At 41.3% G+C, this 27,849-nt stretch overlaps 1 protein-coding gene across 5 annotated transcripts in view; it reads right to left on the bottom strand.

Moving 5' to 3' along the window:
• The window catches only part of SHC3 (SHC adaptor protein 3), a 191,996-nt gene that overhangs the window by 115,628 nt on the left and 48,519 nt on the right, over positions 1–27,849 (bottom strand). For 2 of the 5 annotated variants that reach the window (XM_061426317.1, XM_061426316.1), the window contains exons 3-5: positions 20,489–20,559; positions 15,068–15,158; positions 14,642–14,721 (exon numbers count right to left, since the gene is read on the bottom strand). In XM_061426317.1, the coding sequence (XP_061282301.1) occupies positions 14,642–14,721; positions 15,068–15,158; positions 20,489–20,559 (242 nt within the window). Of the gene's footprint in view, positions 1–14,641; positions 14,722–15,067; positions 15,159–20,488; positions 20,560–22,742; positions 23,036–27,849 lie in introns of those variants that run through there. The other 3 variants (XM_061426320.1, XM_061426318.1, XM_061426321.1) reach the window with 2 other exon arrangements.

The raw sequence follows: 27,849 nt of genomic DNA, 5'->3' as shown, positions 1-27,849 counted from the left end.
TCTAATGTAAAAAGCATTAAATGACTCAATAATTATTAACCAAAGATTGTGAAGTGTAAGGAAAAGCCAGTCTCCAAAGATGCCATGAAGGGTCTTAGAAGCTTCAAGTGTTCCCTTCCCTAGGGAAGAGAAGGAATCCCAATGCATTGATTCTAAAAGGCATTTTTTTTTTGTATTTTAATGTTTCCAAAACTTCTGTGGGCCAGGCAGCATTTATGATGTAGTTACCATTTCCTGCATATACGCATCATAATTTGCAGAATAAGTATCATTAGTTTGAAAAAAAAAAAAACAATTTCAAGACAAAAAAAATTTTAAGACAATAGTGGAAAGACAGATCTCTTGAAATAAAATTTACATAAGGTAAAATTCACTCTTTTAGATGTTCAGTTTTATGGATTTTGAAAAGTATGTACACTTATGTAACCATAATAAAATCAAGAGAGAGACTATTTTCATTATCCCTGGAAGGGGTCCATATGCCCCTTCTGTGGTCATTCCTTTTCTCCCTCCTCCAGACCTTGGCAACTAGGGAGCTGAACTCTGCTTTTAACTTCACCTTTTCCAGATTATCATATAAATCAATCATACAGCATGTAGCCTTTTGTGTCTGACTTCTTTCACTCAGCACAGTGCTTTTGAGATTTATCTCTATTATTGCATGTAAGAAGATTTTCTTGATCAGACCATTAGTAATATAGAATCAGTAATTTAAAACTTCCCAACACACCAAAGGGGGAAGAAAGATGAAATGAATTGGGAGATTGGGATTGACATAGATACACTACTGTGTACGAAATAGGTAACTAATGAGAATCTACTGTCTAGCACAGGGGACCATACTCAGTGCTCTGTGGTGACCTAAATGGGAAGAAAATCTGAAAAAGAGGGGATATATGGATACATATAGCTGATTTACTTTGCTGTACAGCAGAAACTAACACAACAAAGCAACTACACTCCAATAAAAATTAAAAAAACAAAAACTTCTAATATAGAAAATCCCAGGATCAAATGGCTTCATTGGAGTGTATAGAAGCAGTGTAAACTCCTACCCATAAACTCAACACTGTTAAATATTTTAAAATACCACATTTCAACTCTTAGATGTAATGAATCAGCTTTAAAATATTTAAAGAAGAATTAAAACTAATTCTTTTCAAAGTTTTCCAAAAAATCAGGAGAGGAGGGGAAAGTTTCAAACTCATCTTATGAGGCTAGCATTATCCAGACACCAAAACCAGACCAGGACAACATAAGAAAAGCAAGCCTAGGCCAGTACCCCTGATGAACATAGATGCAAAAATCCTCAACATGATATTAGCAAACTAAATTCAACAACCATTAAAAGGAGGATATACACCATGATCAAGTTGGAGTTACTCTAGAGATATAAGGATGGTTCAACGGCAATGGCACCCCACTCCAGTACTCTTGCCTGGAAAATCCCATGGACGGAAGAGCCTGGTGGGCTGCAGTCCATGGGGTCGCTCAGAGTCGGACACGACTGAGTGGCTTCACTTTCACTTTTCACTTTCATGCATTGGAGAAGGAAATGGCAACCCGCTCCAGTGTTCTTGCCTGGAGAATCCCAGGGACGGGGGAGCCTGTGGGCTGCCGTCTATGGGGTCGCACAGAGTCGGACACGACTGAGGCGACTTAGCAGCAGCAACATCTGCAAATCAATCAATGTGATACACATTAAGAAAAAGAATGATAAAAATTATAATGTTCATATCAGTAGACATAGAAAAAACCTTGACAATATTCAGTATCCAATTATGACAAAAACCCTCAACAAATTCTCACCAAAAAAATTAAAATACCTCAACATAATAAAAGACATATGTAACAAGCCCACAGCTAACATCATACTTAATTGCAAAAGCCTGAAGCTCCAAGATCAGGAACAAGACAAGGATGCCCATTCTCACTACTTTTATACCACAGAGTACTGGAAGCTGTAACCAGAGCAATTAGGCAAGAAAAGGATATAAAAAGCATCCGAATTGGATTGGAAAGGAAGAACTAAAACTGTCTCTATTTGCAAGTGACATATTATGTATATGTCAGAAATATACATACATATTATGTATAGAAAACTCTAAATACATACATATTATGTATAGAAAACTCTAAAGACTCCACCAAAAAAAAGAAAAAACAACTGTTAGAACTGATAAACAGATTCAGTAAAGCTGCAGGAAACAAAATCAATACACAAAAAGCACAACGAACTATCAGAAAGAAATTAAGAAAACAATCCCATTTACAATTGCATCAAAAAGAATAAAATAGGTATGAATAAATTTAACCAAGAAGGTGCAAGATCTGTACACTGAAAACTGTAAGACACTGATGAAAGTAATCAAAGACACAAATAAAAGAAGATATTCCATGCTCATGGACTGAAGGAATTAATACTATTAAAATATCTGTACTATCGAAAGCATTATACAGATTCAATGCAATTTCTATCAAAATTCCAGGAGCATTTCTCACAGAAAAAGAACAGACAATCTTAAACTTTGTATGGAACCATGACACACCCAGAGTTTCCAGAGCAATCTTAAGAAAGAACAAAGCTGGAAACAACGTTTCCTGACTTCTAAGCCATAGTCATAAAAATGGAACGGATAGCATAGAAATGAACCCATTCATATATAGTCAACTGATTTACAACAAAGGAGCCAAGGATATACAATAAGGAAAACATATTCAATAAATGGTGTTGGGAAAACTGGACAGTCACATGTAAAAGAATGAAATTGCACCATCTCACACAATACACAAAAATAAACTCAAATGGATTGAAGATTTGAGCGTAAGACCTGAATTTTCTAAAAGAAAAAAAACAGAGGATAAGCTCCTTGACATAGGTCTTGTCAATGATTTTTTGGGTTTGACACCAAAATAAAAGGTAACAAAAGCAAAAGTAAACAAGTGGGACTTCCTCAAACTAAAAAGCTTCTGCACAGCAAAAGAAATGAAAAAGCAGAATACAGAATCGGAGAAAGTATTTGCAAATCATCTATCTGATAAAAGGTTAGTATCTAAAATATATAAAGCACTCACACAACTCAATAGCCAAAAAAAAACCCAATACGATTAAAAAATGGACAGAGGAACTGAATGGACATTTTTCAAAGAAGACATACAAGTAGCCAATAGGGACATCAAAAGGTGATCAACAGTACTAATCATTACAGCAGCGCAAATCAAAACCATAGTAAGATATCAGGTGCCAACATGTTAGAGTGGCTCTTATCAGAAACAGAAAAGGTAAGAGTTTTTGAGAATGTGGAGAAAGGGAATCCTCGTGCACTATTGCTGGAAATGTAAATTAGTTCAGTCACTATGGAAACCAGTGTGGAGATTCCTCAAAAAATTAAAAATAGACTAGCATGTTGCTATTGTTCCGTTGCTCAGTCGTGTCTGACTCTTTGAGACCACGTTGACTGCAGCACATCAGGCTTACCTGTTCTCCACTATCTCCCGGAGTGTGATGAGATGATTGGATGGCATCATTGCCTCAATGGACATGACTGTGAGAACTACTATGTGATTCAATAATTCCACTTTTGAGTATATATCCAAAGACAATAAAATAACTATCTCAAAGAGCCATCTGTACCCCCTTATTCACTGTAGCATTATTTACAACAGCCAAGACTTGGAAACAACCTAAATGTCCATCAATAAATGAATGGATTAAAAAAACAGGGGACATATATCCAATCAAACATTATTCAGCCATAAAAAAAAGGAAATCCTGCCATTTATGACAACATGGATGGATCTTCAGGGCATCATGCTAACTGAATAAGTCAGACAGAGAAAGACAAATATTCTATAATATTACTTATTTGTAATATCTAAAAAATTAAACTCATAAAAACAGGGAACAGATTGGTGGTGGCCAGAAGTGAGGGGAGAGGTTGAGGGAAATAGGTGAAAGCAGTCAAAAGATACAAACTTGTAGCTGTAACTAAGTTCTGGGGATACAATGTACAGCATGCTGACTATAAAATTTTTTAAGATTTTATTCTTCTTTATCACTCAGTAGTATTCCATTATGTGAGATACCTCGGTTCTAACCCTGGGTTGGGAAGATCCCCTGGAGAAGCGAAAAGCCACCCACTCCAGTATTCTGGCCTAGAGAATTCCATGGACTGTATCGTGGGACATGACTGAGCGACTTTCACTTTCATTCCATTATGTTGACATACAATTTGGTCTGCCCATTATCCAGTAGATAGATATTTGAGCTTTTCCCAATTTGAGACAATTGCAAATAAAGTTGTTATAAACCTTCATACAGGGTTTTGTGTGTTATATGGATATGCTTTCACTTCTCTTTAAAATAAAAAGAAGTGGGATTGCTGGGTCATATGGTAAGTGACTAACTGTATAAGAAGTTGCCATACTTTTTCCCAAAGTAACAATACTTTGCATGCCCAGCAGCCCTGTTGAAAGTTACAGCTGCTCCTCCGTATCGTAGCCAGCCCTTGGTATTGTCAGGGTGCTTTGTTTTGTTTTGAGTTGTTTGGTATTTCAGTAGGTGTGTAGTGGTAACTCAACACATTTTTAACTTGCATTTGTGTGCATGTTAAGTCAATTCAGTTGTGTCCAACTCTTTGTGACCCTATGGACTACAGCCCGCTAGGCTCCTCTGTCCACAGGATTCTCCAGGCAAGAATTCTGGAGTGGGTTGCCATGCCCTCCTCCAGGGGATCTTCCTGACCCAGGCATCGAACGTGCATCTCTGGCAGATCCTGCATTGCTGGTGGATTCTTTAGTGTTGAGCCACTGGGGAAGCCCCAATTTGCATTTCGCTAATTCCCTCATTGCTCAGTGGGTAAACAATCAGCCTGCAATGCAGGAGACCTGGGTTCAATTCCTGGATGGAGAAGATCCCCTGGAGCAGAAAATAGCTATCCACCCCAGGTATTCTTGCCTGGAGAATCCCATGGATAAAGAAGTCTGGCAGGCCACAGTCCATCAGGTCTGGTCTCAGAAGTTGGACACAACTTAGCGACTAAACCACCACCACCAATGACTAACAATGTTGACCATCTTTTCATGTGTTTATTTGTCTTCCATATTTCTTCTTTGGTGAAGTGCTAGTCACATCACCTGCTCATTTTTAAAAACTGGTTTGTTGCAAAACTTCTTCCTGTGTTGCAGATACACATCTTTACCAGATACATGTTTTGTAAATACTTTGCCCAGTCAGTGGTTTGTCTTTCATTCTTTTAACTATGTTTTTCAAAGAGAAAATTTTTAATTTGATGAAGCAAATTTATCCTTTTTCTTTTGTGATTTGTGTTTTTCATGTTCTAAGAAGTCTTTCCCTAATCCAAGATTACAAAGACTATTTCAACTGTTTCATTCCAGAAGTTATGTGGTTTTAGCATTTGGATTTAAGACTACAAGGCATTTCAACTTTTGTGTTTCCAAGTTAATTTTTGTATATGTGTGAGGGAGTTTGTTGTAAGTGGTGATAGAAGGCCCTTGTTGTTTGTGTTGTTCTTGGTTTTTGCATGTAGATATGCAGTTGTCTCAGCAGCATTATTGAAAAGACCATCCTTTCTCCATTGAGTTACCTTGACACCTTTGTCAAAAACAAATTGACCATATGTGTGCATATGTTTCTGAACTCTACATGTCTGTCCTTGTGTCCTTATGCTAACATTGTGCTATATTGGTTACTGCAAATTTGTGCAAGTTCTCTTTGTATGGCTTTTTCAAAATTGTTTTGACTATTCTAGGTCTTTGATTATCCTATATATACTGAAGAATCAGCTTGTTGCTCTCTACAAAAAGCTTAATGAGACTTTGATTAGAATTGTATTAAAATATATCAAGCGACTACATATAAAGATGTGGTATTTTAAGCATTCTGTCTTCCAAACCATGAACCCAGTACATTTCTCCTCTTATTTAGATCTTTTAAAATTTCTCTCATCAATGTTTAGAAGTTTTTGCATATAAATCTAACATATTTTCCTAATTTAACACTATTTCATGTCTTGTGCTATTGTAAATGGTTCTTTTTAAATTTCAGTTTTCAACTAATTCTTGTTAGTATGTAAAAATACAGGATACAACTGATATTTATATCAATTGTATTTTGCAAATTTGCTAAACTCACTTATTAGTTCTAGTAGCTTCTATGTATAGAGTCTTCAGGAATTTTTATGAATGATTATATAATCTGCAAATAAAGGCAGCTTTATTTCTTCCTAATTTGTATGATTTTTCCTTTTCCTTTTTTATTATCTTACTAAAATCTCTAGTACAATGTTATATGAGTTGTGAAAGTAGATATTCCTGTCTTGTTCCTGATATTAGAGGGAAAATATTTAATTTTTCATCACTAATTGTGGTATGGGCTATCGGGTTTTTGTGGATGTCTTATCAGATTAAGGAAGTTTCCTTCTATTGGTAGTGTGCTGAGAGTTTTTATCACAAATGTGTCTTAAATTTCATCAAAGGCTTTTCTTCCTCTATTGAGATTTTCATATTTCTTTTTCTTTTTCAGTCTGCTGATATGTGTAATTACATGGATTTTTTTAAATGTTGAACCAACCTTACAAGCCTTAGATAACCCCTCCAATGTATCATATATGTATCATATATGTACAATGTATCAAAAAGATAACAATAAACTATATTTATTGTTTAAACATTTATGTTTGGTAGAATTTACCAATGGAATCATGTGTCCCTGGAGTTTTCTCTATGGAAAGATTTGCTTATTGCTTTTACCATGTATTTAATTTCTTTAATAGATACAGACCTATTATGTTTATCTATTTTTCCCTTAAGCCACTTTGGCAGTTGTACCATTTTATCTAAGTTATTCAATTTGTCGACATAAATTGTCCATAATATTCCCTTCCTATCGTGGCAGTGTCTGTAGTATCTATAGTAATGTTCCCTTCTTCCTTCCTGTTATTGGTAAACTGAATTTTCTCTCTCTTTCCTTGACCAATCTAGGTAGTAGTTTATCAGTTTTAGTGCCTTTTAAAAAACTACCTTTTCAGTTTCAAACTTGTTTTCTATTCTTTTCCTGATTCTAATTTTATTGCCTTCTAATGCTCTTGAAATAACCTAAAGGACAATAAAATTTAGAAAAACATAGACAACAAGACTTGGAGTCAAAAAAAAATGACTCACCTTATTCAGACTCTGAATTAGAAGAAATTTCTAGGAACATCTTTTTTCATATTACTTATATTTTCCTTCTAACAAATGTACAAGTATTACAATGATATAAATCTGTGTCTGCAAAATATCCAAATAGCTTTTTCAATATATGTAAATTGAATCTAAGTGATGTGAAAGCATTGCGTCATATATTAATTGACAGTGACTTTTTTAGTGGTTATAAAAAAAAGAAGTGTTTTATATATAGATGATATTTGAATAGATGAAATATGGCCTGTGTCTTTAAAAGTCTAATACAATGTGCATAAGGTAAAAGCCTACAAAGCAATTCAGACAAAGTGGTCTTATAGCTCAGGCTAAAAATGAATACTTCTTATGGCTGAATATTCCACTTCAAGGTGTCACAGTGGACCAGGAGAATGGAGCAGTGTGTAGGTTGGTGTGGTTGTGCAAAGGAAGCATAATGGAGAGTATAAGAAATATATTTGGAAAGGTATGCTGGGGCAGCTCAAATAGAACATTGAATATTAAGTTAAATTTTTTTTCATTGTATTCTGCAGGTAGTGGGTAAGACAATGAAACTTAATAGGAAGTAATATGTTTTAGGCACATTAATGGATTAGCAAATACAAATAAAACTGAAGGCAAGAGAGACTAGAAAAAAGGAGAGAAATTACTAGGGAGGCTTCCAAAGGATAAGCATTGGTACCACAGCATTGGTAACTGTACAGGGAAGAGAGATGATATTAGACTGACTCCCTGGTTCCTACTTTGAGAGAATGCATGGGTTGTAGTTGTGACAAACATTCAGGGAGTTGTGAGCTGGACCCAACTATGGTAATAGAGATGAGAATGGAGAGACATAAACAGAACAGAGAGTCAGAGATAGGTTGCTTAGGACTTGGCAACTTACTGAGCAAGAAGACACAGGTCCATCAGTTGCTAAAAATACAGGGCTGTACCTAAGAGAAGATCCAGAGGTACAGATACAGATTTGTGGCTTATACACCTAGAAGTGTTATTTAAGGCAGTGAGATTACCAACAAAGAGGGGATATAATAAAAATGAAAATATCAGTATGATATTCACATGCCTTAAGCCCTTCCATGTACAAGACAACATGTTAAGTGCTTTCCAGATATCAATGCAATTTCTTCTCAATCCTATGAAAGAGGCACCATGATGATTCCCATTTTAAAGACAGAGAAACTGAGACACAGAGAACATAAGCTATTTGCACAAGATCACAAGCTGGAAAGTTACTCAGCCTAATAGAAGCCCAATCTGACTCCAGAACCTCCAACACTAGTGTCTCTCTGCAAGAGCAAAAAGTTCCTTATGGAATGATATACTTGGGGGTAAGTGAACTCGGAGAAAGAGACAGAAAAGGAGCAATCAGGGGGGTACATTCTTACACAAACGTGCTTCTGGCATGAGGATTATAAATATACACTATACCAGATGGTCCTTAAGGAGAGTATGGAATGAATGCCACACATTCATCTTATGGATTCTATTTAAACCATTCTAAACCATGAACTCGAGACTGCTCTCCATTTTTATAATTGTTGGATGAGTGGAAACACTGGAAAAAAAATAAATAGACCTATTTTCAAAGCTGTGGTTTCATATATGGTAGTTGCAAATGGTTCAGAAGTGAAAAATAGAACTCTGGAATGTTGCTTCTCAAAATGTGGTACCTGAGTTGGCAGCCTCAGCATCCGCCTCTGAAAACTTGGTAGAAATACACATTTTCAGCCCCCACCCCAGACCTATTGCATCAGAAACTCTGAGGGTGAGGTCCCACCATCTGTTGTAACAAACTTTCCAGGTAATTTTGATGTATGTTTGAGTTTGAGAACCACTCTAGAAAATGAGATGATATGTGTATGTGTCATTAAATCTCTGGGGACCCTGTCCCAGGTCAGAACATATCTGTGGGGCCCCTGTATTCCAGCTTGCTAGATTCTTCAAGAAATCCAGAGTACAGTGGAGCCCGGGTTAGGTGAAGAGTCCTTTCCAGGTGGTGTAATATGGTAAAGAAGAGAAAAAGATCTTCCATTCCTATTGCTGTCATCCAGAGATATTATCAGGCCACCCTGGGAATCACCCAGGCCTCGCCCCAGCCAACTGCAGCAGAATTCTCTCCATGGGAGGAGATTATGGTAATTGACAATTTTCCTGTTTTCTCTGTCTTCCCTTCAAAGAGTGATATGTCTTTACTAAACAAACGTTTCGCTAGGAGACAGAGCTAGTTGCTAAAGAAGTAAATAAGTAACCAAAAAAAAAAAAAAAAAACTCGAGGCTTGGAAAGTGAGGCTCTGCCAAGTCCTCAACTAGTTCAGCATTAAACTCTTAGACATTGTGTCTAACCCCTTTCTCTGTGTTTCAGTGACATCTGAACTTATTCTAGCCACTCACCCTTCCTAGCCCCACATCCCATGAGATCCTGGCTCATGTGTGCAGCCAACTGGCTGTCCAAGCCCATGCCATGCAAGTCCAGCGGACACTGACACTCCCACCCAGCAGACTGTCAGTAGAAAGATCTCTCCACCCAGGTTCCCAGGAACAGGTCCCATGGTTGGAGGTTTACATGCTCTTGGGCACTATGCCCTCACTGGGAGAGACAGCTACTTATCTTGAAGCTGATCTCCTAAGCATCTTGTCAGAAAATTACGGTGATAAGGTCATCCTGACAACGTGTTGACCACTGTCTGAAATGAAAGTAGAAATGAGGAAGTAGAATAATGTCATATTTTCCAGTTGGGGGGGAAAAAAAACACCAAGAATCAGACTCAGTTCAGTTCAGTTCAGTAGCTCAGTCGTGTCTGAGTCTTTTCGACCCCACGGGCTGCAACACGCCAGGCCTCCCTCTCCATCACAAACTTACGAAGTTTACTCAAACTCATGTCCATCGAGTCAGTGATACCATCCAACCATCTCATTCTCTGTTGTCCCCTTCTCTCACCTTCAATCTTGCCCAGCATCAGGGTTTTTTCAAATGAGTCAGTTCTTCGCATCAGGTGGCCAAAGTATTAGAGTTTCAGCTTCAAAATCAGTCCTTCCAACGAACATTCAGGACTGATTTCCTTTAGGATGGACTGGTTGGGTCTCCTTGCAGTCCAAGGGACTCTCAAGCGTCTTCTCCAACACCACAGTTCAAAAGCATCAATTCTTCGACACTCAGCTTTCCTTATAGTCCAACTCTCACATCCATACATGACTACTGGAAAAACCATAGCCTTGACTAGACGGACCTTTGTTGGCAAAGTAATGTCTCTGCTTTTTAATATGCTGTCAGGTTGGTTGTAACTTTTCTTCCAAGGAGTAAGCGTCTTTTAATTTCATGGCTGCAGTCACCATCTGCAGTGATTTTGGAGCCAAAAAAAAGAGTCTGCTACTGTTTCCACTGTTTCTCCATCTATTTGCCATGAAGTGATGGGACCGGATGCCATGATCTTTGTTTTCTGAATGTTGAGCTTTAAGCCAACTTTTTCACTCTCCTCTTTCACTTTCATCAAAAGGCTCTTTAGTTCTTCTTCACTTTCTGCCATAAGGGTGGTGTCATCTGCATATCTGAGGTGATTGATATTTCTCCCAGCAATTTTGATTCTAGTTTATCCCAATGGTCAAGGTGAGAAAAGACGACTCACTTAAAACCCTTTGGAGAGAAAGATGGCATCTCATCCTTTCCTCCCAGCCCCCTCCACCTTACCCAGCCCGCCCAATCCCTCCCCACCCCTACTCAGCGTTTCCCATTCCAAAACCCCCACCTAGCCACCCTTCCTCAACTCATCTATCCTATCACCTCTCAATCACCCCCTTTCCACCCCACCTCTCCCCATTCTAACCTACCCTACTCACTTTGAGCTAGTTAAGGTGGCAAGAGTCTCATCCTTTCTACAAAATATTTACATGAAAAGTTTAAAAAAAAAAAAAACACTGGTATTATATTTACTTCTATAATTTAGTGACATTCAATGAAGAGTTGCTGAAGCACAGGACAAGCACTCCCAGGATGAATAAAGCAAGTAGAAGGCAAGCAGCACAGTCTTTGAAGAGCCCACTCTGCCCCACAGCTGACCCTTTTCCTTATGTGTATTTGCCCCATTCATCCCAACCAGACTGCAAGTGCCTCATTTTCTCCATGGCCTGCTCAAGGCCATCATGTCACTGTGTTTGGGAAAGGAATTGTTAATTAACAAAGAATTTCCATCTGCCAATGGTGCCCCCCTGCCCAGTGTGTGTCTGGAGTTTGCCAGCATTTGTGGCTTCCCTAAGGATGCAACCCTCTTGTTCAAGTAGCAGTGGGTGACTCCTGACTCTAGATTCAGACTTGCTCTGGTTCCAGTCTCAACTTCACCACTTCCTGGCACTGTGATCTTTGACAGTTTTTGTAAACATTCTGATCCTTGGTTTCCTCATCTCCAAAATGTACACAGTCCACCTCCCAGGGATTCTGAGACAAGAAACCACATGCTCTCATCGCTATCTGAAATTATTATGCCAAATAACATGAAACTGCTGAAATTTGACTATTGTCAACTAAGAAAACTATAAGTTCATCCTTCTTTTGATATGTCTATGTGCTTATTCTCTCTCCCTGCAATAGAAGTTTAGTTTTTATTTAGTGTCCTGTTCCTAATATCTAAATAGTGACTGAACACGACATGTGATCAATAAAAATTTGTTGAATGAATGAATGACATGTTTAGAGCAATATAGCAAGTATTCAATAATAGTGTTGGTATTATTATTATCATCATTATTATTATCAGCAACAGCTGCAATTAGCAAAGCAAGAAGATAGAATGAAATACCAGATAATATTGGCGTAAGTGAAAATCAATGCTACATTACCAAAAATTTCAATTTTCAGTAACTTTAGTTTGTTGCATCAAACCAGTGTTTCTTTTCAGCTAGAAAACCTGTCCTGAATGGAACTGGTTGATATTGATAATTAGAATAATGTCAATCAACAGTCGATATTATCATATACAGAAATTTGGAAAGAGTGAGTGAACTGCAAAATTAAATCCATGATAAAGACCCTATCCAGATTTGCTGAACACATACTATGTGTAACCTGGCAAACCAGGTGCAGCCCCAGCACTTTGTAGGTTTAAGACTCTAAACAAGCCATTTGTAGGGATTCCATCCCTATTCCACAGGTGAGGAGCCAACCCTGAGAAGTAATGAGAACCTAGGATGCTCCTCTCTGGTGAGAGGTAATTATGAGCTGGTACCTACGGATCCCTTTACTCACCTGCTAGGTTAGGAACCCCACCTGTAAATAAGGCTCTGCTGCTTGGTTCAGGAGATTGCTGTCCAAAGATCAGGCTAGGACGGCTGCTCAGAGAGCCCCAAGAGAAAAATTTGATTTGGAGAGGATTCAGAGAGACAAGCCTGGAGACCAAGTCATGCTGTGAGCCTTCAGCTAGAGCTGTCATTTTGCAGCCCCTAGTCCACCCTGGGCTCCATGGACATCCCCATAAAAATGGCTATGCTCCCTCCAGGGCCAGAGTCTGGCCTCCATTGCTCTGATAGGGGCTTCACCAGCACCAGTGGCCCCATTCCCACCCTCTGCTCCCTGCAACACGCTCCCCAGTAGGCTCCTCACACTAAGTCTCAGGGTCCTCTAAGGGACAGATGAATGCACATGTGTGGGTCTGGTCAATGGAATGGCCTTGACACTTTACCTGTACACAGCTTGTGCCAGATGATGTAACCTCTCATTTATTCCTCACAAAGTGGGTGAATGCATCAACATATATTAGCAAGATGAGATGGAACACCAAACTGCGGCCAATCAGAAAGCAGATGCCTATATCCCTCAGCCCCAGAACTCTCTCTCTGTCCTAAAGGCAGCCGGGCTTGGGCCCAGGACTCAGACAGGTGCAGGGTGTGCCTGTGTTCCTTCATCCGAATCAGGCCCCAGCCTCTGGCGGGTATTAGCATTACTGCCCAGAGGCAGACAGGTAGAAACCTTGAGAGGCCCAAGTGGGAGCAGCTGCCTCAGTTTCTTGCTTTCTTCCGGTCTGCCACGTGGTCAGGGAAATTCACCCCAGGGTTAAACGCTTCCTTCCCCAGGAAGTCCTCCCAGATTCGTCCAAGCCTCTTCCGTTTTCCTGTGGTACTTTTTATGCGCTTGCTGTCACCTGACCCACTACCTCGTGACTCTGGCCCTCTTTCCCTAGTCGTGGCTTTTTGGGCACCTGTGATGCACACACCCCCATCTATCACATTCTCGCACGCAAATAATGACGAATGAGGCGCAAAGCACAAAACTACTTCGGTTGGTGGTAAGCCCTGAGTAACAACGTAGAAGGAAAGCGGAAGGACTCAGCCCGCTACATCCAAAGCCCGGATGCGTTTGCACGCAGGCAAGCTGGTGTTTTCAAAAAGAATTCTAAACTGAGAAAACACTAACTCCCTCCCTGCCAGGCCTCGCCCCTCTGGGGGTGGAAGTCTTCGAAAGGCTCAGCCTGAGAAACGTGTTCCGAACAAATAAATTTAGAGCGAGCCGTAAGGCTGAAATCATAAGTTAGCCATCCTGTGCCGGCAGGATGTACACAGGGATGGGCAGGCAGGCTGTTCACACCCACTGCTCCCCTTTCTAATTCTGAGAGTCAACCAGCCTCGGGAAAGGTTTTTACAGATTTCTTCCTTTTCCTGGCGTGTTGAACTTAAACCGACATTAGCCGTGTTTCTTTTGCAGCGAAAAAGGAATTCTCCAATATGATTGGGGAGGAGTCTAATTGGCGAGATAAGATCCTGGAGCCTGAAGGCACCTGACCAAAAGTCCGTCTCATTTTTCATGTCACCTGCCAAGTATCAAGCACACATCTTAACACCTTTGATACAATGGGTTTGCAGATAAATAAGAGTGAAAGTCACTCAGTCGTGTCCCACTCTTTAGGACCTCATGGACTGTAGCCTGCCAGGCTCCTCTGTCCACGGAATTCTCCAGGCCAGAATACTGGAGTGGGTAGCCCATTCCCTCTTCCAGGGACTTCCCAACCCAGTGATTGAACCCAGATTTCCCACATTGCAGGCAGATTCTTTACCGTCTGAGCCACCAGGGAAGCCCCAAAAAACTGGAGTGGGTAGCCTATCCCTTCTCCAGCGGATCTTCCCTACCCAGGAATTGAACCGGGGTCTCCTGCATTGCAGGTAGATTCTTGACCAGCTGAGCTACCAGGGAAGCCAGGGCCCTTCCAAATTCATCCTCTGGATCTGCTAGGTGAGAAAGCTACAGAATCAAAGTCCTGCCCATTTCGTGCAGCATGTGGGATCCATGCCATGGTCCAAGAGGAAGCGATCACCTCAAAGCTGAACAGAAGATGTTCAGAGCCCCTCCCTGCCTGGGTGTTTCCAGCTTCCTCCTGGTCAGGATATGTGATCAGACCCCAGGTCATCCCCAGACCGTGTACAGTTCTCCCAGAGGCAGAGCTGCGCAGCGCCTTACCTGCCCTTCTTCCTCTGTGTCCATCTCCTCTCCCCACAGCTCCTCACAGGCTGAACGCCACCCTGAGGATGGGAAATCTTCTACAAACAACACAAATAGCTCATTAGTAAATGTGGCCTTACCCCAAACCTCAGCCCGGGCACTGATCCACTCCCCCATGAGCTGGTGATGAAATGGCCACGTGTCACAGAAGTTTGATGTGAGATGGCAAAGGGCTGTGGTGGACGTCGCAGGGGTGGAGGAGGCCAGGGTGCCTAGCCCCGCAGCCTGGTCGGTCCCTCTCTGGCGGGAAGTCCAACGAGGGCACGCGGTGGCAGGAGGCCTTCATGCACATGAGGAGAGACAGCACAGCTGGGATGGATGCACACAGATGAGGATGCTGGGGGAGTCGATGGAACTGAAGGACTATGTGGTGAAAGGTTTTACCTTGGCCTTTTTCTTTTTTTGAGAGCACTGAGAGAATGTTGGAAGCCAGAAGTGACTGGACAAGTGAGCGTTACCAAGGCTGCCAGGTCGACTCAGGGAAGAGAGGGTGGATGGAGAGAAGAAACTGGACTTAGGCCATCCAGCTAGCCGTCTTTCAGGCTGAGGATTGACCCCTCCATGCTCCTAACTGGCAAGAGACCCCCGCAAGCCAGGCCGCCATTCTCGCTGTATCAGGCTGTATCAGGAGCATCCGCGATAGATCTTTAACACCTCGTCTGCGGGTTCCCTTCTCCTTCTGGCCGCCAGGGCGTGCTGGTTATTTTGTTCAAAATCATGGCCCTGTAGCCATCACAGTGCCCAGCACTGTCAGACCCATTCCACACAGTCACACATCTACCATCTAACCAAACTCCCTGAGGGAAACGTTGGACATAAAAGATCCCAGCATCACAATGTTCAGTCTGACTCACCAGCTCATGGCGGATTCTGTGTCCATTACACTCTGCCCCCTCAGGCTGTAGTAATGTGAGAAAGTTGTGGCCAGGTGACTCTGAACTTCAACTCATGCTAGCATCCATGATACAAGTCTTCAGAGACCCCCATTGATAGGTTGAATCAGAACACAAGGAGGGACTTCCTTAGCGGTCCAGCTAAGACTCGGTGTTCCCAATGCAGGGGGACGGGGTTCGATCCCTAGTCAGGGAACTAGATCCCACATGCCACGACTAGGAGCTGGTGGTTGGTGTACTGCAACTATAACTTGGTGCAGCCAAATAAATGAAATATATTTTTTAAAAGAACAAAAGGAAATGCCTTCCTCAAAGAAGGATGTTGTCCTTACACAAACTTTGAGTTTGGTTTCAAACCAAAAATATTTCATACATGTTCCTGGGGAATTTTCAAAACACCTGGACTCTGAAGCAGAACCCTCCAGCAAGTGGATGCTAAGTGGAGTGCTAGGGAGCAATCTCGTCCATGGGCCGTGCTGGTCAAGGTCTGGGCTAAACCTGCATCTTCAGGGCCCATTGAAACTATGACAGCTTTAAAATAAGGAGAAGGGGCCAGTTAGCTCAGTTGGTTAGAGCATGGTTAATAAAATAAGGGAGACGAAAAACCTAAACTAGATTCAACTGTTTTCTCTCTACAGTTTGAAAAAAGCAAGTTTGTGTTGGTCTCTGCTCAACATTTTGTACATTTACAGGAATTCACCCTCACCTTCATTTACAGAAAGTGTAGCAAAGCCATGCACATTGAGCTCATGTGTCTATGCGAAGCTGAGTGGAAAGCAAACTTGATGGTTATTGGATGAATCCAAGCACTGCAGGAGGTCAGCTGGCGTCGTTTAGAACCAAAAATACACGTCAGACCATCTCAGTTACTGTTGGAGAAGGACCAGCTTGCTGAGTGCTCTGGGTCTAACCGCATATATATTTATAGCCTTCCATGCCATAAAAACAGCTTAAGGTGATTTCCAATAATAAATCAAATTGAACACGGCAAATCAAATTAGCAGATGGGAAGGGGAAAGAAAGTAAGGCCTTGCTTTTCCCGTGACCATGGCACATGGGCACTTCCTGTCACCCTGCAGGGTGGCCTGACAGGCTCTCGCCGAGTCAGACCAACACCCCATCTAATGAGGCACGTCACGCTCTGACAGGAAGTACAGTAACTCAGTCCAAGCCATCCCCCGAGGCACAGAGTGTGGTCCCCATGGGCAGAGTGGCCAGAAGCCACAGCAGTGGCCATCAGCATTCTGCCACAGTCTCCTCATGTGAAGACCCAGTGGCTTAACGCAGATGAAAGCGTAGGTCTCTGATTTGACTTCCAGCTGGAGAGCTGGGTCCTCCCTGCTTCAAGCCCCCACCTTCCTCAGGGTGACACCAAGCTGAGACCCTCCCCACAGTCCTCCGGGGCTGCACAGCACAGGGAAATCCATGCAGGGAGAAAGTTGGTTCCCCACGTGGGTTTCAGGTTTCACAGACCATGAGGTGGCGCTGGTGATGGGGGAGACAACAGAAGGCAGTTTCCTCAAGCTCTTGAGTGGCCCAGCTTCTGCTGTGGGGTTCCTGTGTGGCCTTAATAGTGCTGAGTTATAAGGGTGTGGGGAGGCGTGCTGACAGGGGTCACGTTGTGGGGTCGGAACTAAAGGGAGTCACCCTCTTCAAGGCCATGCAGGTGCAGGGACCAGGGGAACATTGGGAAGCTAGTTCTTCTCAGTTCAGTTCTGTTCAGTGGCTCAGTTGTGTCCGACTCTTTACGACCCCATGGACTGCAGCACAACAGGCTTCCCTGTCCACCACCAACTAGTTCTTCTGCAAAAGTTTTCTCTTTATCTGTCAAGCGTCTCTGTCCCCTGAGCAGACTTTTCATAAATACAGTAAGTCCCCACATATGATCCTTCAAGTTGTGTGTGTGTGTGTGTGTGTGTGTGTGTGTGTGCGCGCGCGCATGCACGCTCAGTCGCTTCAGTCATGTCTGACTCTGTGACCCCGTGGACTGTAGCCTGCTAGGCTCCTCTGTCCATGGGATTCTGCAAGCAAGAATACTGGAGTGGGTTGCCATGCCCTTCTCCAGGGGATCTTCCCAACCCAGGAATCAAACTCAGGTCTCATGCATCTCCTGCACTGCAGGCAGATTCTCTACTGCTGAGCCATCAGGGAAGCCCAAGCCTTCAAGTTGCAAACTTGCTAAGATGTGAACATGGTTCACATGTCCAAATCACATAAATGAGTTCACACGTGTGGCACACACTGTCACATGGTGCACCCTCTTCCAGGGGTTGTGCTTTTGGGTACTTTACTACAGTATTGTCTAGAGTATAGAGGTACAGTATCTTTATTTCAAGTTCAGGATGCCTGGAAGCAAGCATTACAGCAGCAGTGATGTAGCAGGTACTCCTGTACTTTTCAAGGTACTGTCCTGTAAGATTAAAAATGTTTTATTTTTTGTTTGATTTTTTATATATTATTTGTATGAAAAGTATTTTAAACTTTTTACAGTATAGTACTATATAGCTGGGCTTCCTAGATGGCTCAATGGTAAAGAATCTGCCTGCCAATACAGGAAACACAGGTTCAATCCCTGGGTCAGGAAGATCCCCTGAAGAAGGAAATGCCAATGCACTTACACCCTTCTTGCCTGGAGATCCCCATGGACAGAGGAGCCTGGCAGGCTACAATCCATAAGGTTGCAAGAGTTGGACATGACTTAGGGACAACATCAACAATAGAACTTAACTACAGCATTAGGTTTCCCTACAACCTTTCAAGAATGCCTTTAGCATATAAAGCACATTAAGATGGGAGAATTTAATCACAGGTATGTTTAACACTCAGCTGCCACACAGACTTGAAATCGTGCCACATCCACAGGACACCATTGAGCATTCTTGTCCTGGGTGTGAAGGCTGCTTTCTGATGTTGATTTGTCAAACCGTTTCCTACAAGTGCTGTCTGGCTCGTAACAAAATAAGAAACAGGTCACATGATAAAAATGAGGCAAAAGACAAAAAGCATCACAGAGAAAAGCAAACAGTTTTCAAAAAGTCTAATAAATCGAGAACAATGTATACATATATATATATATGTATGTATAACTGAATCACTTTGCAGTACAACAGAAGTTAACATGATATCATAAATCAACTATATTTCAATTAAAATAAATATATTGATATTTTTTAAATCTAATAAACCCAAGGCAATTCTCATATAATCAAAGTACAACACCGAGTTTCCTGAGTCAAGGAATGGCACTTCACTTGGCCCATTACAATGCTGTACCGCTGCTAGAATCTAAATAGAGTGGAATTGGATGTCTGCTCCACAGCTTTTTTCTACCACTACCATGATTTTATCTGGCCATTTGGCACCCAAAGAATGCCCAGACCTTGATCCAAAGGCACACCGGGATTGCTACTGGCCGTCCTGCCCACCTCCATTCCTGAAAAGCAGGACTTGGCCATTTGCATGTGTGTCTTTCTCCCCCAAAACAGGGGGTCTGGCAAAGCAGGACAGCAGCCATGGTAAAGACTCAAAAAATATATCAGAAGAATTAAAATGACATAAATTATCTCGGAAGTTCTAGGACCTATAAAGAAAATTCAATAGAAATGGTTGACAATTCTCTTTAAAAAACAACGGCACCATACACAACATTGTAAATCAAATATACTTCAGGGTTTTGAAGTTAAAAAAACACAACAACTACCACCCCCCATGAGCAGGTGACCAGAGTCAGGGGTTCCAGTGTCCCTAGGTCCATGGTTAAGCATTCTGCCCACGCCCCCTACACAGCACTGCCTTCTCACAGCTGGGATGAATGAGTGATTGACTAAACACTCGGACTTTTATTCTAACTGCTCTCACTTCAAAATACCATTCTTTTGCCTTGGCAATATCCATAAACCATTTTCTACAAATATGTGGAGATGGATTCTCCCCTTGGCGTAGATTACTACTGTGTTCACAATAAGTGTGTCTTGAGTTGCTTGAGAGAGAAGGAAGACATCAACTCTTTTGAACATGAATTTCTTCAATGAGCAAGAAGAGGTTTCATTGTGATGCTTAAAACGTAGAACTGAGGTATGTAAATTACTGAGCAGCTAATTACCATAAATAATTGCTTTCTAAAGCTCAATCTTTAGTTTTTGGCTTGCTAATGCAAAGATATCCAATAGACAAATTTGAACGAAATAAAATTGAGGCATTTTCTGAGGTCACTGTTTAAATTAAACAATGCCACTACTGCCAAAGCAATATAAGCTCATCGCCTTCTGAAATGTAGCTATTTCACAGACCTAGTCCTAGCTTTCTGGTTCTCTTCTTCAAGATGACTTGAAATTGGCATTTTTCTAAAGATACAAGTTCTACTAGGCTATGAATTTTATAAAAACATGCTTAAAAACAGAATTGGCCCTCAAGTTTAAAATCTGGTTTAAAACATATAAACCTGCTCAAAAATCACTGAACCCTTAAAAGAATCAGTCTGCTTTCTAAATTATTACTCCCATTAAGATTTCTACTTCCAACTCTGTGCATTTTAATTTCTGTGTATACCATTGGAAATTCTCTCTTGACATCTTGATTTAAAAAAAAAAAAGAAATAACAGAGATTTAAAATATCAGTCTGGTCTAAGAGTTTCTTTTATTAAAGAAACAAACATAAACACTCCATTTGTCTGCAACTTAATTATAAAAAGAGTTTGGAAGTGAGGAGTGTTCTTCAGGAGGCTTGTGTCAAGACATACATGTCACAAACATAGAACACTCAGGAGACTTGAGACAGTGAGTCCTGACTCCCTGTCCCTGGTCACCAGCACTCAAGGGGCAGACTTTCCCTCTGGAAATTTCTAGTGGTTTACTTCAGAAATCATTCCTTTCTCAAGTAAAATCACAGGAGTCCATTTTCAAGAGGGCTTACCTGGTAATTTGCGTCCTTGTACTGAAGTCAAGAGACCTCATGGAGCGAAGAACTTCAATGCACCCCAGATACTGCAAGGAGAGAAAATGTAAGTCATGAGTCAGAGAACTAAGATGAAGAGATGATTCCTAACCAAAGCAAAGTCATTTGGGGGAGTCATACACAATTTTTCAACCACATTGTAACTTTTTATTCATGGTGACACTTCGTTCTGTTTCTATAGAAGTAATAACTCACACCCATCAGAAAATATCCTGAGTGCTTACATTTGGCACTATACTTAACTTTCACGAAACCCATTAGGATGTTCACTTTCTTTAGCAATACACCTTCAAAAGCTTTTGTTGAGGTATAACTTGTATGTCATAAAATGCAGAAATCATAAATGTACAACTCAATGATCATTTAAACATGCACCTGTCATGTAACCACCACCCAACATCCCAGCATCCCATTTCCAGTCCTTTACTAAATTTCCAGAAGTTTATAATATTTAAAGAAAGAACGAAAACACTATAATACCAACATTTTGGCCAACTTTACACTTCACTATTTAGTAAATACATTTTGGGCTTTGAACAAACTACAGAGTATCCCCAACGGTGTTTTATTTTGGTTTACCAGAAAGACCTCTTCTGAATTATTTAACATAAATTTCCAGAATTTCAACTTAACATCTAAATTTGTAGCTACATTTGTTTATCAGTTTTATACATGAGAATGTATGTGTACATGTGAATATATGGCCACAGTTAAAGCTACAGACAAACAACTAGAATGGAAGAGATAGAATATTCGTGTTCCAAAGCCCTTGGGGGAGTTTGAAGGTACAGATGTTTTATACTAATGACTTTAAATTTAGACATAGCAGGAAGGGACCTCATGGTGTAGTACAGAAAAGACTGCATTTAAATTATACAGAAAAACTGAATTTGAGCCTGGCTCTGTCATATCATCTTACATAACCTCAAGCAAAACTTCAAACTTCTCTGAAATGTGACTATTACTCCAACCACTGCACAGTCACAGAGTTATTTAAATACCACCACCTCCATCAGTTAAGTGGGTACCATGAACGGTCACAGAGACATATGAATAAGATGACCACCAACCTTGCAGAGTCATATGATTAAAGGGACAATATCACAGAATCACGTGAGTGCTGAGACCAGCATCACAGGATTATATAACTACCACCTCCACCACCAAAGTCAAAGACTTACGCAAATACCACATCCATTATCACAAACGTACATGAGTACCATGACCAACATTGCAGAGTTATGTATACTACAACGAGGTCGCAAGTCACAGGAAAACAGTAAACAACAGTGCATGATCACGTGACTACCACTATCGCTATTATAGACTTGTGTGGATGCCATCATCGCCACAGCAGGGTTAGATGATGACCACTGTCACTAAGATATGTGCAGACCACGACCCCCTTTGCTGAGTTACAGGATTGTCAAGACCAGCACTGTCACAGTTATGTGAACATCACAACCACATCCCAGAGGTATGTGAACACCATCACCAGCAACATTACAAAGTGAAGTAATTACTTCAACCAAAGTGGCAAAGTTGGTCAATAACTCTAAAATGTGTGACGACCATTCCTACCACCACTGCAGTTATGGAAACCTCCATGCCCACCACTGCAGATGTGTTGAATATGACATATCACTGCAGGTCAGATAGTTCTATGCCCATCATCACAGAGCTATTGAAGACCATTTTATAACACTGCAGAATTATATGATACCACCCACACAACCATAGCAAAATGTGAATTCTGTGAATGCTCTCTCAGTTATGGGAATATCACTACCCCACAGTGCCATGCTAATGCCAACACGACCATCATTGTAGAGCTGTGTGAATTCCACGCCCAAGTCCTGATGTTATCTGAATTACACCATCACCAACCTCACAAGATCTGTGAATAACAATATCAATGCCATACAATTATGCCATGACAAAATAACATCTTAGGATTATGAATACTGTGATGAATTGCAGTGTCTACGAACACAACCTTCCCCAGTGATGCGGGGTCATGTGAATACAAGACCTCTGCCACACAGTTATTTGAATATCACCTGTTGGGCTGAACCCTACAGGCCTGCAAGCCTGGCATTTGCCCCGCTTCAAGACCCAAGAAAGAGCTGGTGTCAGCAACAGAGACATCAATGGCTTAATGGATGGGGGGAATCTCACATGTCTGAAGCAAGGTCCCGGAGCAACAACCCACCATGTGCAGCAGACAGCGGGCAGAACAGGGCAGTAGTCTTTGCTCCTAGGGGGAGAGGGAGGTTACCAGTTATAGGGGGAACTGACATCAGGTTGGCTATCAGTTACCAGGGAAAACCAGCAAGTGAGCATGTCCATAATGGCCCATTTGATAAGGTATCATGGTGGAGATGCTCTAAACCAAAGCTTAGAATGATCACTGGCTGGGGCCGGGGGCAAGGATGTGGGAAGGTCAGTCATGTGAGTAGGGTGTAGGTATAGCTGGCACTGGTCAAGCAGGGGATGTACAGAGAGCAAGAAAACAGCCATCCTGGGTGGCCGGATCATCCACCACCTCTGCCCTGACAATGATGATATGTGAAATGCAAACACCTGGCCAACCTCAAAAGGCCATGGAAATAACATCAGCAACATCATAAAGTCATATGAATGCACCTATCATGGTGGCACATTATGTGTATGCAAATACCACCACCATGATAGGGCTGTGTGGATACCATGACCAACATCACAGCTATGGGAGCCGTGGGAGCTATGGGAACAGACAGCCAATGGTGAGGTTATGAGAAGACTATCACCAACACAACCACTGAGTTATGTGATTACCACAACCAACACCACAGGTTGTGTAAACACCATAAACAACATCCAACATCATTTCAATGCTATCAGCAACACTGCAGATATATGAATATCATGTCCCCCACAGCAGAATTATATGAAGACCGTCTACACCCATTCCACAGAAAAACCCATAACATGCTCACCACTACAGAGGTAGATGAACACTACCACTTAGATCCTTGCACAGTCACATGAATACCACAGCCACCAACTCTGCAGTTATATGAATATGACCACAACCAACATCACAGATTCTTGTGAATACCACCACCAACACTAATGCAAAGCTATGTGAATTCCTTGACGAATGTGCAGAATAACATGTAGACTAACTTCTCAGAGTTGTTATTACCACCACCACAACCTTCACAGGTATGCCAGTACCTCCACTGCTGTCACAGTTATATAAAGACCATGTCCAACTTCAGGGAATCATATAAGATGACAAACACTGCCACACTTGCGGCACTACATAAACATCACCACCAACACTGCCAAGTGGAATTACCCTCCCGAGGGTCTGTAGCAATTTGTCCTGTCCCCACCAATGTCTAAGCAAGTTTACTTCTCTACCCTTTGTAACAGTTCAGTTCAGTTCAGTCACTCAGTCATGTTCGACTCTTTGTGACCCCATGAATCGCAGCACGCCAGGCCTCCCTGTCCATCACCAACTCCCGGAGTTCACTCAGACTCACGTCCATCGAGTCAGTGATGCCATCCAGCCATCTCATCCTCTGTCGTCCCCTTCTCCTCCTGCCCCCAATCCCTCCCAGCATTAGAGTCTTTTCCAATGAGTCAACTCTTCGCATGAGGTGGCCAAAGTATTGGAGTTTCAGCTTTAGCATCATTTCTTCCAAAGAAATCCCAGGGCTGATCTCCTTCAGAATGGACTGGTTGTATCTCCTTGCAGTCCAAGGGACTCTCAAGAGTCTTCTCCAACACCACAGTTCAAAAGCATCAATTCTTTGGCGCTCAGCTTTCTTCACAGTCCAACTCTCACATCCATACATAACAGTGGACAACATCAATCTTTTGAAACTTTGCCTCTCGTGGGCAAAAGTATTTCTTTTCTGTTGTTGTTTTCATTTGAATCTCCCTGTCATCTAATTAGATTGTGTAGTTTTCTATTGTTTATTGGCTATTTGCACTTCTTTTTCTGTTAACTGACTGTTCATATCTTTGGTCCAGTTTTCTATTAGGTTCTTCATCTTTTTCTTCTAGATTAATGTGATGTTAATCTTTTGATGGTCAGTTTCTACATTTTACCTAAAAGAACTTGTTACCATAGTAATATAGTAATAATTCCTGTGATTACATGCCTATCCTTTCTGGTGTGGCTTTGGAATGCCTTATCTTGCATGAGAAGATCTTGTGTCCACAGGTCTTCATAATAATCTTCCAAATTTTATTTTAAGAATATTTATTTATTATTTACCTATCTATGCTTTCACTTTATTTAATGGTTTTCATTTAGCTTTTAAATCTATTTGGGATTTATTTGTCTATACAGGCTATGGCATGAATTATAATGCTAGCCTCCAAATGGACTACTACTTATATGAGTTGTTGTTGTTCAGTTGCTAAGTCATGTCCAAATCTTTGCAACCCCATGGAATACAGCATGCCAGGCTACCCTGTCTTTCACTATCTCTGAGAGTTTCCTCAAACGCATGTCCACTGAGTCAGTGATGGCATCCAATCATCTCATCCTCTGTGTTCCCCTTCTCCTCCTGCCCTCAATCTTTCCCAGCATCAGGTCTTTTCCAATGAGTCAGCTCTTTGCATCAGGTAGCCAAAGTTTTGGAGCTTCAACTTCAGCAGCAGTCCTCCCAATGAATATCCATGGTTGATTTCCTTTGGGATTGACTGATTTGATCTCCTTGCTGTCCAAGAGGCTCTCAAGAGTCTTCTCCAGCACCACAGTTTGAAAGCATCAATTCTTCAGCATCAGCCTGCTTTATGGTTCAACTCTCACATCCATAATAAATGATTACCAGAAAAACAACAGCTTTGACTATACAGACCTTGATCGGAAAAGTGATTTCTCTGCTTTTGAATATGCTGTCTAGGTTTTTCATAGCTTTTCTTCCAAGGAGAAAGCATCTTTTAATTTCATCTCTGCAGTCACCATCCACATTGATTTTGGAGCCAAAGAGAATAAAATCTTCCACTGTTTCCACTTTTTCCCTATCTGTTTGCCATGAAGTGATGGGACTAGATACCATGATCTTAGTTTTTAGAAAGCTGAGTTTCAAGCCAGCTTTTTCACTCTCCTCTTTCACCTATCAAGAGGCTCTTTATTTCTTCTTTGCTTTTTGCCATTAGAGTGGAATCATCTGCATATCTGAGGTTGTTGATATTTCTCCCAGCAATCTTGATTTCAGCTTGTGAGCCATCCAGCCCAGCATTTCACATAATGACTCTGGGGCTTCCCTGGTGACTCAGATGGTAAAGAATCCACCTGCAATGCAGGAGACCCAGGTTCAATCCTTGGGTGTGAAAGATCCCCCGGAGAACAGAATGGCTACACACTCTGCTATTCTTGCCTGGAGAATTTCATGGACAGAGGAGCCTGGCAGGCTATAGTCCATAGGGTTGCAAAGACTGGAACACAACTGAGGGACTAACTTTCACTTTTCTCCCTACATATAAGTTAAATAAGCAGGGTGACAATATACAGCCTTGATGTACACCTTTCCCAATTTTGAACCAGCCAGTTGATTCATGTCCAGTTTTAGCTCTGCTTCTTGACCTGCATACAGGTTTCTCAGGAGACAGGTAAAGTGCTCTAATATTCCCATCTCTTTAAGAATTTTCCACAGTTTGTTGTGATCCACACAGGATAGCTCAATTGGTAAAGAATCTGCCTGCAAAGCAGGAGACCCCAGTTCAATTCCTGGGTTGGAAAGATCCACAGGAGAAGGGACAGGCTACCCACTCCAGTATTCTTGGGCTTCCCTGGTGGCTCAGCCGGTAAAGAATCCACCTGCAATGCGGGAGACCTGGGTTCAATCCCTGAGTTGGGAAGATCCCCTGGAGAAGTGAAAGGCTAACTACTCCAGTAGTCTGGCCTGGAGAATTCCATGGACTACAGTCCATGGGGTCGCAAACAGTTGGACATGACTGAGCAACTTTCACTCACTTCACACAGTCAAAGGTTTTAGCATAGTCAGTGAAGCAGAAGTAGAGGTTTTCAGAATTCCTTTGCTTTCTCTATGACCCAACAGATGTTGACAATTTGATCTCTAGCTCCTCTACCTCTTCTAAATCCAGCTTGTACATCTGGAAGTTCTTGGTTCATGTACTGTAAAAGCCTAGCTCGAAGGATTTTGAGCACGACCTTGCTAGAATGTGAAATGAGTGAAATTGTGCAGTAGTTTGAATATTCTTCAGCACTGCCTTTCTTTGGAATTAGAATGAAAGCTAGCCTTTTCCAGTCCTGTGGCCATTGCTGAGTTTTCCAAATTTGCTGGGATATTGAGTGTAGCACTTGATCCTAACAGCATCATCTTTCAGGATTTGAAATAGCTCAGCAGGAATTCCATCACCTCCACTAGCTTTTTTGTAGTAAAGTTTCCTAAGGTCCACTCGGCTTCACACTCCAGGATGTCTGGCTCTAGGTTAGTGACCACACCATTATGATTACTCAGGTCATTAAGAGCTTTTGTGTATAGTTCTTCTGTGTATTCTTGCCACTTCTTATTATCTTCTGCTTCTGGTAGGTCCATGCTATTTCTGTCCTTTATTGTGCCCAACTTTGTATGAAATGTTCCCTTGGTATCTCAAATTTCTTGAAGAGATCTCTCATCTTTCCCATTCTATTTTTTCCCTCTATTTCTTTGCATTGTTCACCTAAGAAAGTGTTCTTATCTCTCCTTACTATTCTCTGGAACTCTGCATTCAGTTGCGTATATCTTTCCCTTTCTTCTTAGCCTTTCTCTTCTCTTCTCAGCTATTTGTAAGGCTTATACAAGTACTTAAGTAAGAATTTATATGAATATCACTGATTTAATCATTCATTCATGTCTTGCTGGATTAATGTGCCAACTTTGTGGTATGTTAAATTCCTATTTCTGTATGGACCTTTATCTGAACTCTCATATGTCATTGGTCAATTTATGAGTCTCTTGTGCATATTTTTCCTTAAGAACTTTAAGATTATTTAATGACATTCTCCCACACCTAAAAAACCATTTGAATTCCATTGAAATTTCATATGCTACCTTGAAAAGAATTTACATTTATTATTAAGTTTTTTATCCACAAACATGAGAGTTGTCTCAAATTCAGATATTATTTATTGTCTTTAATAAGACTTTGCAGTTTTTATTATATAAATCTCATTGGGCTCCAAAATCACTGCCGATGGTGATTGCAGCCATGAAATTAAAAGTCGCTTACTCCTTGAAAGGAAAGTTATGACCAACCTAGATAGCATATTAAAAAGCAGAGACATTACATTGTCAGCAAAGGTCCGTCTAGTC

Source organism: Bos javanicus, chromosome 8 (genome assembly GCF_032452875.1).
Source record: "Bos javanicus breed banteng chromosome 8, ARS-OSU_banteng_1.0, whole genome shotgun sequence".
Lineage (NCBI taxonomy): Eukaryota > Metazoa > Chordata > Mammalia > Artiodactyla > Bovidae > Bos > Bos javanicus.
This window is presented reverse-complemented; position numbering and strand designations above follow the sequence as displayed.